A 14,605-nucleotide genomic window follows, 5' to 3' on the forward strand; every position below is an offset into this window, starting at 1 on the left:
GAAATGCAGACTCTCACCAAGGTCACCAAATTGCAATAAGATCCCCAGGTAGTCTGCAGACACCTTCAGAAGAAAGTTTGAGAGATGCCGGCTTAAAGACTTTGTCCTCCAACCTCTCAATTTGTATTAGTTTGCTAGGGCTGCCATAATAAAATGCCACAGACTGGCTGGCTTAAACAACAGAAAATTACTTTTTTGTAGTTCTAGAGACTGGAAGTCTGAGATCAGGGTGTCGGCAGAGTTGTTTCTTCCTGATTCCTCTCTCCGTGGTTCACAGATGGTCATCTCTCTATGCGTACCTGCCCCTGGTGTCTCTCTGTGAGTTCTGATGTCCTCTTCTTATGAGGACACTGGTCAGATTGGATTAGGACCCACCCTAACGGCCTCATTTTAATTTAACCACCTCTTTAAAGACCTTATCTCCAAATATGGTTACATTCTGAGATACTGGGGATTAGGACTTCAATGTATGGATTTGAGGGACAGAAGTCAGTCCATAATAGCACTTTAAAGAAGAAGCAACTGAGGCTCAAAGAAGTATGTTATGGTCCAGAGTCACACCACAGGCCAAGGGATGAGAGTTTCATCTCTCAGCAGGGCCCTTGTTGGCAGCAGTAACGCGTGACAGTGCATGAGAGGCTGGGGAAAAGGAGTCTGATATTTGCATTGAAGTTTCAGCTTTGTTTCCACTACTGGGAACTTGGATGCACACCCTAACCTCCCCAGGCCTCACTTTCCTTTTCTGCAAAATGAGGACAATGAAAGTTTCTTCCTCTCAAGGAGGCTGTGAAGGTTTAATGAGATTTGGACAGGAAATGCAGAGTCTGTATTAACAGTGCCTGCCTGCCTCCCCGCCCCCCTCTGCCTCTTCTCTTTTCCTGTTATAAAAATCAACTCTTATTTACTGCTGGCCAGAAATGCCCAATTATTTTCCCCAGGTGATTTGCAGTTTAATAGCTAGAAATACCAAAGGTTTAAAATTGTCACGGTGGAATTTCAGGCACCAGCTAGCAGGTGCGCAGGGAGGTCATGCAAGGGATCCTTCCCGGATGCTGAGCCCATAGCAGGTGCTAAAAGGAAAAACTCGCTGCTGTGCCCTTCCACCCTGAGTGCCTGGGGGTTCTCATTTGTAAATAATAGGCTGCCCACAATTTGATTTCATTTCACTCTAAGTTGCCCAGCCTGCCACAAAGGATGCAAGGTAGAGTCCTACAAATCAATTCCGCTGTGCAAATGAGCAGGTGCCTGCCTAAATAATAGGCTGCCCACAATTTGATTTCATTTCACTCTAAGTTGCCCAGCCTGCCACAAGGGATGCAAGGTAGAGTCCTACAAATCAATTCCGCTGTGCAAATGAGCAGGTGCCTGATTACTTGGGGATGCTTAGAAATGAGGTCGAGCTGCACAGTGTTGAGGCAAAGCTTGTAATTTGCCTTTGGGGTCAAACTGGGTTTGGAATATAAAATTGTTTTCAAATGTTTAATTTGTCGTTTAGATGTATGGAACATGTGTTCCGTAAAGATCTACTCGTTGCAAATCACTTTGCTAAGGCTAGAGTGGGAAGATGGAAAGAACTCATCTCCTTTCCTGTGCTCAGAGCAGCTCAGAACAGGAGCACACCTGAGAACTAGCCATGTGGTCCAGTAGACAGAGCTTTAAGGTGGGGAGGGCAGGGGCAGGTCAATCTTCTTATGCCAGGTTGGAACATCACTGTCCTGGGATAGAGGGACTCCTTTTCCTTTATTTGTCCTTTATCCATCTGTCATAATTTTGGAGGGGTTGCTTTAAATCCTGCCCCTATTTATAGCATGATTAACGTTGGGCTTCCCATCCATGTCTAGGGTAAAAATAGCAGGTCAGATGGAGGCAGGTTCTTTTAATCTGGGCCTACCCCTGGCGTTGGTGGCAAAATATCCTTCCCAAGTCTGGGGCCAGATTCCCAAATGTGGTCAGGTTATCCAGTTTATGGATTTTCCAGCACCTCTGTTCCTGTCTGGCTTTTGACTATGTCAGTCCCCCACTTTTGCCCACCAGAATGCCAGGATCCAAAGACAGAAGGAGAGTAGTCATATCCTGTGTCACCCTGGGCAAACGTGAGTGGTCTCTTCCTCCAGTGCCCATCCAGCCATTGCCCACTGTGGCTGCCACTGTGTTTGGTCTGCCCTGCAGCTGCGCCCTGCCTCCTCCCTGTGGGCCACACACCGTCACATGCCCAGAGCTCTGTGAAGTTTCTTCTCTCACCTGCCCCTTGTCACAAGATCTCCTGCTACACAGGACCTGCTAAATTAATTCATATGAAGGACTGAATAGTTAGTAGTAATCGCTCCTTTCTAGAGTCTGCAATTTTAACAAGCAGCCAGTGCTTTAATTAATTTTTTAAAAAATTAAAAAGAAAAATTGAAACTTGAAAGATAGAATGATGGACACAGTGAGAGGCTCCAGGGGGCCAGATTTTTGCAGGACCTCTTTCCAAAAGCCCACCCAGCACGCGCCTCCTCCCGCTTTGGTGGACCAGAGGCTGAAGGCTGTGGGCTCATTCGTCTCCTTGTTGTCAGCCCTGGTGGGGTGGGAATCTGCAAGGCAAGATCCCGCTGCCCATTATAGGAATCGGTCCACCATAAACTGGGGATGTCAGCAGAATTGAATGGTGAATCAAAAACTGGAACAAATCGCTTTAATTACCTAAGACCCAAACCTAATTCAAATAGTATTTCTTCATTCGACCATGAACCAACTTCATTTCCCTCTTCCTGCCTCGTTGACCAGTTTTAGCCAGAATTGAACTAAGAGTTCTCTAAAACTTGGAGCCACTGCTGGAAGGGAACATTCTGACCATCCAGCTAGCTAACTCTCCCATTTTACAGGTAAGGACACTGAGGCACTGAGAGCTGTGGCCCAGCTCAAGGTCACACGGCACCTCAGGGACCTGGATTTGACTCTTTACTCCGGTATCCACTCACTTTCTCCGAAGTTCCATAGGATCTCTTGACTTGGAACCTCGAAAGATAGCATGAGCTGTGTTAGATACTACATTATTTTTTAATGCAGAACTTCTCTTACCCGAGAAGTTGGTAACCCAAATGAGAGATGTGTGGTTAGATTGGAATTCTACCAGCCTTCTGTTCCTCGCACAGTCCTAGAAAACCATGGGGGAAGCTTTAAAATTGATTGTGACCTGATTCATATTGTGATCGCTAACAGTGATTGTTATTATTTGCCTCAATGACCTACTCACTTATAATTCACTGCTCAAAGGTTATAACAACATTCATTTAAATCAGTCGTTCTTAACTGGAGGAGATTTTGCCCCCTGGGGACATTTGGCAACATCTGGAGACATTTTTGGTTGTCACAACCTGGGGGAAGGGTGCAGACCCGGTGTGGGCTACTGGCATCTGGTAGGTAGAGGCCATGGGTGCTGCTAAACCATGCACAGGCCAGCCCCTCACAGCCGAGAATTATCCGGCCCAACGTGTGAACAGTGTCAGGATTGACTGGTCTAAATCAACACAAAGGGAAAAAATATCTCCTTCAATCCTACTACTTCGACAAATTAAATTCTTCACTCTTCTATATTCCTGCCAGTCTCGGCCCCACCATGTGAACTTAAATTTCTATAGTGCTTATCATCATGGTGGGAACACAGTTTACATTTCTCTTTTCTTCAGTTAATATTGCATCCTGAGCTCCTGTCCCTCTGGCCTCATTGTCTTCTCGGTTACCATTGTTAATGGATAATATAATACCCCAGGGAGGTTGACAACCCCTACTTTAGCTGATCGATCCGAGTGTTTCATTGAGGGTATTTGGGGGAGGCTTGCTGAGTGGGCTGTGTGGGGTGGGGGTGGTTTGTGCGGGCTCTGCTACAAGCAGGCCAGCCTCCTCCTCTTCTTGCTGCCCAGGCATCAGCATCATGGTCCTCATCATCAAAAGGCCTTTATGAAGTGCCTTGGTGAATATATCCTGGCACTGGGGAGACCTTCTGCAGAGATTTTCCCACCAGCCCCTGACATCTGGGGCTTGCCGGCTCAGACAGACAGCACATATGTCAGCCAACCACAAAGGCGTCCAAAGACCGGGCTGTAGGCCCCAGGCAGAGGGTGCGAAAACGGGTTCTTAGGCAATATCCATGCCAAGAGTAAGTGCGTCCGGAAATGCAGAGATAGGCTGGGTCCCAGAGGGAGCCTGGCCCTTGAATTCTCTCCTCCAGCTGGCTGGGGTCTTCTTGGAGGAGCCGCTTGACAGACCAAGGACTTGGGGGTCAAGTGTTCTGGGATCACAGCGCACCGCCTGGGAGAAAACTCGATCCTGCCGGAGATATTCCTCCTGAGACCTTCGTGCCACCCTCTTGTCTCACCTGAGTGCCCATTTTTCTTCCCTCTGCAGGTATTCCATGAGCAGGGCATCCTCTTTGGCTACCGGCACCCACAGAGTTCTGCCACTGCCTGTATCCTCAGCCTTTTTCAAATGACCAATGAGACCCTCAACATCTGGACTCACTTGCTGCCCTTCTGGTACCTTCCAGCTCCCTTGATCAGCCCATCTGATTCAGGAGCCCTGGGCACCAGGGCTTCTTTAAAACACAGCTAGGGTTGGGAGGGCTGAGATTCTGTGCTGGGACTTGGGGATCCCCCATGGGTGCATGGGTGTGAGGCGAGTGTGTGGTTGAGGCGGGGAGATGTTGGATCTGCCACGGGGATGAGCTTTAGGGCATGGATTGTGGTGGGATTTGAGGAGCTCCCAACTGCTCCCCTAGGCTTCCCTGCTCCCCTGCTCCAGTGCCTGATTTGATAGCATTTAGCTTTATCTCCTTCAGTCTTGGAGGCTTTCTGAGTCCAGAAGCTCTGGTTAAAATGTCACTGACTTGAGTGAGTCACTTAACCTCTCTGAGCTTCACATCATCCCACCTGCAAAGCTGGCAATAGTGGGCACCTTTCCTAGGGTTGCTGTGAGGATGTGGGGAGAAGACATTGGTAAAGGCACTGGGCACAGAGTTGTGGGTGCTTCAAAATCATCCTGGGAACCACAGGTCTGGGAGGTACTTGGTCAGGCAGCACTTTAACAGAGTCAGCTAAGAGTAAGGCTCTGGGACGTGTGTGTGCAGAAATGGCAGTGGCCAGGAAGGCAAAGGGGGGCCTTGCTGAGAAAGGGGAGCACTGATGACCAACTTCACACACTTCATGCCTTTACTTAACGAGGCCTTGCTGAGAAAGGGGAGCACTGATGACCAACTTCACACACTTCATGCCTTTACTTAACGAGTGGAGACAGGGTCAAAACATCAAACCACAGTGTATCACAGCTGGAAGGACTCAGAGGTCATCCAGGCCACTGTCCCACTCAGACCACCACTGGCTGACATAGACACAGCCCAGAGATGGGGTGGCTTCCTTACATCACACAGCAGAGCTGTGGTACAGGCCAGTCTCTGGACACCCTTCCAATCATGTCAAGAAGCCAAGAGCGTAGCAGGGATCCCAGAGTGTGCTGCCAGTGGAGATGGGCCCGAGGAAGGCCCCCGTGCCCCTGCATAGGAGCAGCTAGCCTGATGGAAGCCAGTAGACAGACCCAGGGCCAAAATGCAGGGAAGGATGTTTGGTTCCACACCACCCCAGTGGAGAAGGGAGCCCCGTGTTGGGGTGGAGTGAGGTGACCTGTAAGAAAACGTGACAGCCTGGGGCCTGCAGACTGGGCAAGGGCGGCAGCAACCACCTGCTTGAGGAGGCTGTTTGCTGTTTTAGATTTTTACTTAAGTAAAAAGTATGCATGCTAATAAATGATAACATTGCAGAGGGACTAGAGTCTGTCTCTTCCCCGGACCCTAGTTTTCCTCCCTGAGCTCATCTGGGGATGTGTGAGCATCTGTGACAGGTGTGTGTCCCCAGCCCCTGCTTCCTTTCTTCCACTGCTATCTCCTTGCTTTTCTCCCTCAGAGATCTCACTCTGTCAGGAGCTACAAGTCTCTTGGGCATTTGAACAACTGCCTGGTGTTCCATTTTATGGTTGAACCACAATTGATTTAGGCTGTTTTAGGATTTGTGCCACTATAAAGAGTGCTGCACTGTCCATTCTTGTTTGTGGGCGCTCTGTGCAAGGATCCCTGCTGGATGACTTTTTAGCTATTTGACAGCTGAGCCAAGCTGGCTGAACCCCTGCCCCCCACTGCCTACGGCTCCCCTGCACCATGCCAGGCTCTCAGAGACTATCTGGATTGAGCAACGCAGAGTGGTAGGAAGGGCTTGGGAGAGCCCAAATCAAAACTCCTTAAGGAAACAAGGACTACTGAGGAATCTCCAGACGACAAAAGGATCGTTTTAATGAACAGCAGATAGCTGAAGCTTTACTTCTACTGGGACAGCAGGGGAAAAGACCACAAATGTAGCCAGAAAGATTTAGCAGCATCCCTTCAGGAGAAGCTTTGTAGCGTGTCCCCTCTTTGGATGAGTTAGTAGGAAAGGGAGCCAGCTCTCAAGGAGCCGTTTGTGGAGGCAAGGTGGTCTGTCGGCAGGACCCCACACGGGGGGTATAGGTCAGACAGATCTGACCCAAAACTGTGCAGTGTCTCTGTGTAGGGTTGGCTGAGAGTCAGCGATGGGACGTGATTGCAATCTCAGTGGAGGAAGAGTGTGGAAGAAGAGGGAGAAAACAGTCCTCTTGTCCTCTGGACTTTCAAGTCTCCCCCTGGGGGATTGCTTCTGTTTGAGGAGCCTTCCTACAAGAGGAACAGAGACAAACTAGAGGGGACAAAGACAAACCACGGGGAGGGTGATGGCACCAAATTTGGATCCTGAAATGAATGGCTGAATGAACTAGGGTTATTTAATGTGAAGTTCAAGGAGGTAGGAGGGGAAGAAGACTGCCTTAAATGATTTGATGGGCTTGTTTTCTATGATCCTGATGGGGAGAACTAGGGTCAATTAAATGCAGATAGATTCCAAGGAGACAGATTTGAGCTCAGTGAAGGAGAACTTTCCAGCACTCTGAGCTGCCTTGGTAGGTGGTGAACCCCCGTCCTTGGAAGCATGCAAGCTAAGGCTGGAGAATCACCTGGGCAAGGTGCTGTAAGAGGGATTCCATCACCACAGCGAGGGAGGGGATGGGACTAGATAAACCTAAAGGCTCTCTTCTTACCCCACCTGCCCAAACCCAACTTACTGCCTCCCCAGCAAAAAAAGACACCCCCCCTCCCCTGCACATGGCTTTTCACCAAAGTGAGAAGACACAGGGATCGGGCATCCCAGGAGAATGGAAGGCAGAGACAGGTGAAGAGTGTTAGAGGAGCCCCCACCCCAGGGGTTGAGTGGGCCATGCTGTGTTCTAGGTTCTTTGTGTGGAGGTTTGGGACTGCACTGTATGTGACGGACATCCAGAGTGACAGCTACTCCTGGCCTATGCTTGTGTACATGTGCACCAGCTGCGTGTACCCCCTCGTGTCCAGCTGTGCCCACACCTTCAGCTCTATGTCCACGAATGCCCGGCACATCTGCTACTTCCTGGACTATGGCGCTGTCAACCTCTTCAGCCTGGGTACGTGAGGCCCTGCTCTTGCCTTCCCACCCTGTGACTGAGATACTTGTCCCTTTCCCTCCGAGCTGGGGTCACCATGGGGCTTTGATGAGTTTGCAGAAGAGTCATGGGAATGCCAGTGTCCCGTCCAGGTTCCTGATGAGTGTTTTGTAGGAAGCTTGTCCGCAGACGTGCTGGTAAATATTAGCAACTGGCTCTCTGGGGACAACAGCTCTGATCTGTAGTGTCTGCCGATTTCTGTGGTATAAATGCCCCAGTGTGGCCACCTTGAAGCTGCTAGCGTGACACCACTGAACGCAGAGGTGGGCTATGGAGTAGCACAGTTACGTAGTAATTCCACTTTACAGACACAGTGACATATTCAGTGAGAACTTAGCATTCTTGTTAGTGTGATTTATGTAATTGTGAGTTTATGTAACTTCACTTTTAATGACAGTGGTGTTTAGCAATTGGCTTGCAAGGTCCCCTCTCCCAGCCTGGGATGGGTCAATTCCAGCACACACCAGCTGGAGAAGGAGGATGGGGTCACAAACCTCCTTTGTCCGGGAGCTTAGAGCAGTCAGAGATTTGCTCAAAGTGCCACAGGGACAGAGCGGCAAACCCGGAGCTGGTGAAGTTGGATGTTGACATCCCCGCCCTGCTTGTCTTTTTCATTGACTGTGGTGCCCCTCCTCCCGCCTCCTCTTCTCTCCCACTTATGGGCATCCAGCCATCCCTGTCGACCCTACTTCTAGCCTCTTCCTCGCTCCAGTCCCGCTCTTGGTGTGAAAGCCAGTCCTTGTCTTCCCTGGCACAGGAGGCTGTCCACGAGGGGTCCACCTCCAGCCTCTTTCCTCTCTCCCTTCCTTCACAAGCCAAGTGCACAGTCCCCACCGCCCACTCCTGTGCTCTGCTATTCAGTCCCCCCGTTCACTGAAACTGGCTGCTGCAGCCCCAACCTCCCCTGCCAGCTTTGGCACGGCCCCCCAGCCCCCTCTTTCTCTGTTGCTTTGCTTCCCTCCCTCCCAGTCCTCCCATCCCGCACATTCATGAGTCTCTGCTGGTTCCCCTTCCTCTGCCTCCTTCACAGATGGGGGGCAGGAGGGTGGTCAGAATCAGTCCTTGGGCCTCTTCTCTTACCTGTCTAGCTCCTGGGTGATCTCCATGCCCACACCATCCCCCAATGCCTCTGGTCAGTGTCTCCCCCCCCGCCCCTGGCTTAAACACTCACCTGAGGTCCAGGCCACTATTGAGCCGGAGGCCCCCACCTCTGCTTCCCTTCTGTAATGTCCCACCTGGCTAGTGGTGCCACTCCTACTCATCCTCCCAAGTCAGAAATCTGTAAACAAGCCTCAAGTCCCCCTCCGCCCACCCCCACGCCCGCCCACCTGTCTGATCGTAATCTGTTACCAGGTTCAGGGCGCATCTCTCCCAGCAGTTCCTCAAACCCTCTGGACTTGGCTCAGCCCCGCGCCTCTCCCCTGCCCTCTTCCTCCTCGCTGCCCCGCCCCGCCCCGCAGTTCAGTTCCTCTGGCAGCCCCCAGGAGGTTTGCAACACCTCCTACCATGCCACCCTCCCACTTAACACCTTTCAGGGTCCCTCATACCCTGGGGTGAATTCCAAACTCCTCAGCGGGGGGGCTTGCATGGCCCTCACTCGCCTGCCACAGACATGTTTATGATGAGAGCAAGGTTTTGGGGGGACCGCCACACCTGACCCCCATCCCTGAGGAGCAGCATGAGGCGGTGCCTAAGGTCTGGAGCCCACCGCCGCCACCCCAGCAGTTCTGTGCTCCTGTGCAAGTGTCCTAACCTCTCTAAGCCTCAGCTCTGTTGCCGGTGGACTCGGCATGACACCTTCCTCATAGGAGTGTTATGATGACTGAATGTTTTTTAAGTGAAGCCCCTAGGATGGTGCCTGGCATTTAGTCAGCATCAGAGGGTAGCCATCACCATGATCCCCTCGTCAAGCCTGACGGCAACCCCCTGAGGGGTACTGTTATCACCCCGTGCTGCAGGTGAGGATGACGAAGGTGGGTTACCCAGGCTCACACAGCTTGTAAAGGATAGAGCCAGGGGTAGGTGGCCAGGCACCACCGTGCACTGCCTTCCTCCATCGCCCGGCTCACTGTCTGTCAGTGTAAGAGTTCTCCTTGCCACTAGGGTCTCCTTTCTCTGTACCCTCACATATGCCATTCCCCAGAACGCCCTCTTCCCTTCCCTTCAGGGTCTTCAAGGCTCCGCCCTGGGAGGGTGGGGGGCTGCCCTGTGACCTTCCTCCCAGCCCCTAGGCTGGGGTCTGCCTCCATCATAGCTCTGATCCCCAGTCTGGTCCTGTTCCTTCATTCCTACTCCTCCTGGGAGCTACTCCCTGAGGACAGGAGGCATGTCTTTTATGCTTGGTGTTCTAGCCCTGGCCCAGTGCTGGGCGTGGGGAAGTGCTCAGCAGACATGGAAGGAGGGTGCAGTCAGTCGCGGAGCCTATTGATTTTTCTCCGGCTCCCACTCCACCTGTGCAGCTGCCCTCACGTCCCCATTCTCCTTCCTCCCTCAGTCCCTTGCGTGTGGCATTTGCCCCAGCTGTCCCTCCCTCAAGGCCATCTTGTGCACTCTCACTAGGTTTTTGGTCCTACTCAAAAACCTTCAGTGACTCCCTACTGCCTGAGGAGGAAGTTCACTTTCCTTGGCCTGGCACCCAGAGCTGAGTCTGCTCCTGTTCATGGAAAGTCCTGCCTCCCGCAGGCACCTGTCAGGATCCCCACCGACTCTCCAGGCTGTTCCAGCGCTGGCATCTTTGCCTGATCTGATGCTCCATCTAGCCTGAACACCCACCTCGCACTGGGACCCCTTTGAGGCTCCCATGCATTTTGCTTTGCGCTGACGTTTTGGGCAGGGGTGAGGCTCCCTCACGGTGTGTGGCCCATGGAGCTTGGCGTGCACCTTGACCGTGACCAGCATCTGCTGAGTGAATGCACCCTGGTCCAGGTGGGAGCCTCCTCATAGCATCAGGCCTGGAGAAGGGCTTGTCTGTCCCCCAGGAGGCAGTTCCACGTGGAGTGGAAGCATGGTGCCAGGAGAGAGATTCTTGGCCCTTTTTGCCCGTATGACCAGCCTCACTAGATCCATCTTCCAAATAGGGTAAAAGGCAGAGGTTGAACCTGTGCGGCCGAGCTCGGCCTGTTTCAGCCTTGAGCTAGGATTCAAGTTTCTCCATGTCTTTGGAATAACAGGTGACCTTAGGTATGACCTCTCAGGCCCTAGGCTGACAAGCTGCCTATCCCAGGGTGGGCCTCAGTAGGTGAGGGTGCAGGTCTAAGCCCCTCTCTCCTGCCTCTTTGAAAAGGACAGTGATCTCCCCTGTTCTTCCAAATAAAAACCTCAGCAAACCGGTGTCTAGAAAGTTCTTAGATAACCCTTCTCTCGCAAACTCCAAAACCTAAAATGTAAAATACATGGCCAACCTCTTAGACCCAGCCTCTCAGCTGGCCTGTCCCCCAGCCATTGATAAGATATGCCTTGCCTTAACGAGGGCCCTCCCTCCAACACTGATCTTTCCACAAGGAGCATCACCATCACTGGGCAGGTGAGATGTGTACACTCTTAAGAGTAAAGCTGAGCGCACAGGGGCTGTCATTGTGGCAATAGCATGTTGTTAAATGCAGGGACTTTGTTGCTAAACTCCCTGGGTTTGAAGCTTGGCTTTGCTACTTTCTAGCTATGTGACCTTGGGTGAGTTACTAAAACTCTGTGCCTCTGTTTCCACATCTGTAAAATGGGGATAAGTGCGAGGGTTATGTGAGTTAATATGCATAAGGCGCTGGACCAATGCTGGGCTCACAGTAAATTCCCAGGATAGGATTTGGGTGGGTGGAGAGGAGAGGTACATTCTGGGGGTGGGGGTAATGGCACAAGAAGGGTGTGGAGGCAGGACTGTCCGTGGGTCTGTGGGGATGATGGGAGCTAAGCTGGATGCTGGGGACAGGTTTCCCAAGGGGTCCATACGGTGCTAAGGCCTGGCCTCTTTCCCAAGGCTGGTTTTTCTTCCCCAGGCGTAGCCATTGCCTACTCTGCATATACGTTTCCGGACGCGCTGGTGTGCACCACCTTCCATGACTACTATGTGAGCCTGGCCGTGCTGAACACCATCCTCAGCACCGGCCTCTCCTGCTACTCCAGGTACCTGCCGCTGTGACCTCAGATAGGAGTGGGAGGGAGGGCCTCGCACACAGCTCCATGGGTTGTTGCGGGGAACAAGGTAAGAGGCGGGCTTGGTGGAAAGGGCGCTGGGAGCCTGGCACTCCGTTCCAGGTGGACTTCTGTTTCTGGGCGGGACGGGTCTTATGGCTGTGCTGCCTTCATGATGGCTCAGGGCTTCGTGCTCAGAAGAGCCCCACCCCTGGTNGAATAACAGGTGACCTTAGGTATGACCTCTCAGGCCCTAGGCTGACAAGCTGCCTATCCCAGGGTGGGCCTCAGTAGGTGAGGGTGCAGGTCTAAGCCCCTCTCTCCTGCCTCTTTGAAAAGGACAGTGATCTCCCCTGTTCTTCCAAATAAAAACCTCAGCAAACCGGTGTCTAGAAAGTTCTTAGATAACCCTTCTCTCGCAAACTCCAAAACCTAAAATGTAAAATACATGGCCAACCTCTTAGACCCAGCCTCTCAGCTGGCCTGTCCCCCAGCCATTGATAAGATATGCCTTGCCTTAACGAGGGCCCTCCCTCCAACACTGATCTTTCCACAAGGAGCATCACCATCACTGGGCAGGTGAGATGTGTACACTCTTAAGAGTAAAGCTGAGCGCACAGGGGCTGTCATTGTGGCAATAGCATGTTGTTAAATGCAGGGACTTTGTTGCTAAACTCCCTGGGTTTGAAGCTTGGCTTTGCTACTTTCTAGCTATGTGACCTTGGGTGAGTTACTAAAACTCTGTGCCTCTGTTTCCACATCTGTAAAATGGGGATAAGTGCGAGGGTTATGTGAGTTAATATGCATAAGGCGCTGGACCAATGCTGGGCTCACAGTAAATTCCCAGGATAGGATTTGGGTGGGTGGAGAGGAGAGGTACATTCTGGGGGTGGGGGTAATGGCACAAGAAGGGTGTGGAGGCAGGACTGTCCGTGGGTCTGTGGGGATGATGGGAGCTAAGCTGGATGCTGGGGACAGGTTTCCCAAGGGGTCCATACGGTGCTAAGGCCTGGCCTCTTTCCCAAGGCTGGTTTTTCTTCCCCAGGCGTAGCCATTGCCTACTCTGCATATACGTTTCCGGACGCGCTGGTGTGCACCACCTTCCATGACTACTATGTGAGCTCTTTCCCAAGGCTGGTTTTTCTTCCCCAGGCGTAGCCATTGCCTACTCTGCATATACGTTCCCGGACGCGCTGGTGTGCACCACCTTCCATGACTACTATGTGACCCTGGCCGTGCTGAACACCATCCTCAGCACCGGCCTCTCCTGCTACTCCAGGTACCTGCCGCTGTGACCTCAGATAGGAGTGGGAGGGAGGGCCTCGCACACAGCTCCATGGGTTGTTGCGGGGAACAAGGTAAGAGGCGGGCTTGGTGGAAAGGGCGCTGGGAGCCTGGCACTCCGTTCCAGGTGGACTTCTGTTTCTGGGCGGGACGGGTCTTATGGCTGTGCTGCCTTCATGATGGCTCAGGGCTTCGTGCTCAGAAGAGCCCCACCCCTGGTTTAAGACTCTGCTTCTTGAAATTCTTAATAATTTTTGAACAAGGGAGTCCTACACTTTGATTTTGTACCGGGCCCTACAAATTATGTAGCTGGTTCTGTTGCTGGGCATCCCACATCCTCCTTGCTACTTATCCAAAACTTCAGTTTGCTCGTCTGTGAACTGGGGCCAATACATCTACCTTCTGAGACAGAGGTAAAGGTTACAGGTAACGTACCCAGAGCGTCTAGCCCAAGCCTGGCACAGAGGAGGTGCCCCATAAATAGGCCTCTAGGTGTGTGTGATGGATGACGGATGGTATTTAAATGTCCAGCACATCGCCACGGCCATGACTCACACCCAGTGTAGTGTCTCTGATTCCTGCTTTTTTTTTTTTTACTTTCGCTCAAGAAAACTCATTGGAGTGTGAGTGCAGCGGGCATTGTTATGGGGATGACTACACTAGTTTATTCTGCTCTTTGTAAAAGTGAACTGCCTGAAAGCTCTGGTTCCCTAAATTACTTAGGAAACCTCCCAAATGGTTGTGCTGGGGTGACAGCCTGTGTGGATAGTACCAAGGTGCTGGGTGTTTTCCGGGCTGGGGATCTTCAGTGGCAGCCGCCCCGGCAGTCTGTGCCCCCTCCCGCCATCCCCCAGTTCCAGTGAGCTAGTTTAAGTCGAGCTGCTGAGGACCACGGAGCCCTCCACTCTCCCCAACCCCCCAGCAAAAGACGGGGAGGGTGAGACATGCCCCTGTAACTTCTCCAGAATGATTTTGGCTCCAGCTTCCTTCTTATAAAAACTTAGGTTTTGTGGAACTCAGGGAGAGTAGATAAGTTTCACATGCTTGAGAAACTGGTTTTTAAAAAAGTATTAGGATAGATTCTTCAACAGCAAGCAGCAGGAATACTTGGCCCAACTTGCTTTCCATTTACCCGTCCCAAGACAGGTTGGGCACGTGGAATTGCTTTCCATGGGAGTGAGAGTCTCCTTTCTAGGTGCAGTCTCAACCCAGGGTTTTGTGTGGTTTCATTCCTTGGAAGTTCCTGAGGATGGGATTTGGGGGGTTGGGGGGACTGTCTCTTCCCTCCTGGAAATCACAGAGTTCCCCTAAAGCTGTGAGGAGATAGGGTCCACCCACAGGGGCAAAAATAAAATCAGACGTCATGGGGTTATTACTTCTTTCTCCCCTAACACTTCAGGGACTCTGGCAATTAAAAGCTCTTTATTAAGTGCAGCCTCTGTGCCAGGTTGGGAGCTGTGAGGACTGTGCAGATAATGGACAGAGGAGACTGGGCCCCTGCCTTGGGTAAGACAAGGCGTAACACACATAGAAAAGTGATAATGATGCTAAAAACAGCCCAGAAGAGAGGATGCGTGCCTTGGAGGCACTGTGCTTGATGTGTGGACAGGCCCTGGTCCAGGAACCTGGA

General features: G+C 51.9%; 1 protein-coding gene across 3 annotated transcripts in view; it reads left to right on the plus strand.

The window, feature by feature from the left end:
- The window catches only part of PAQR5 (progestin and adipoQ receptor family member V), a 42,781-nt gene that overhangs the window by 14,222 nt on the left and 13,954 nt on the right, over window positions 1–14,605 (plus strand). The window contains exons 1-4 of one of the 3 annotated variants that reach the window (XM_008575853.1): window positions 4,007–4,138; window positions 4,387–4,514; window positions 7,322–7,527; window positions 12,844–12,970. In XM_008575853.1, the coding sequence (XP_008574075.1) occupies window positions 4,130–4,138; window positions 4,387–4,514; window positions 7,322–7,527; window positions 12,844–12,970 (470 nt within the window). In that variant the 5' untranslated portion in view covers window positions 4,007–4,129. Of the gene's footprint in view, window positions 1–4,006; window positions 4,139–4,386; window positions 4,515–7,321; window positions 7,528–11,555; window positions 11,683–12,843; window positions 12,971–14,605 lie in introns of those variants that run through there. The other 2 variants (XM_008575854.1, XM_008575852.1) reach the window with 2 other exon arrangements.

This window comes from Galeopterus variegatus, unplaced genomic scaffold (assembly GCF_000696425.1).
Source record: "Galeopterus variegatus unplaced genomic scaffold, G_variegatus-3.0.2 Scaffold1246, whole genome shotgun sequence".
NCBI lineage: Eukaryota > Metazoa > Chordata > Mammalia > Dermoptera > Cynocephalidae > Galeopterus > Galeopterus variegatus.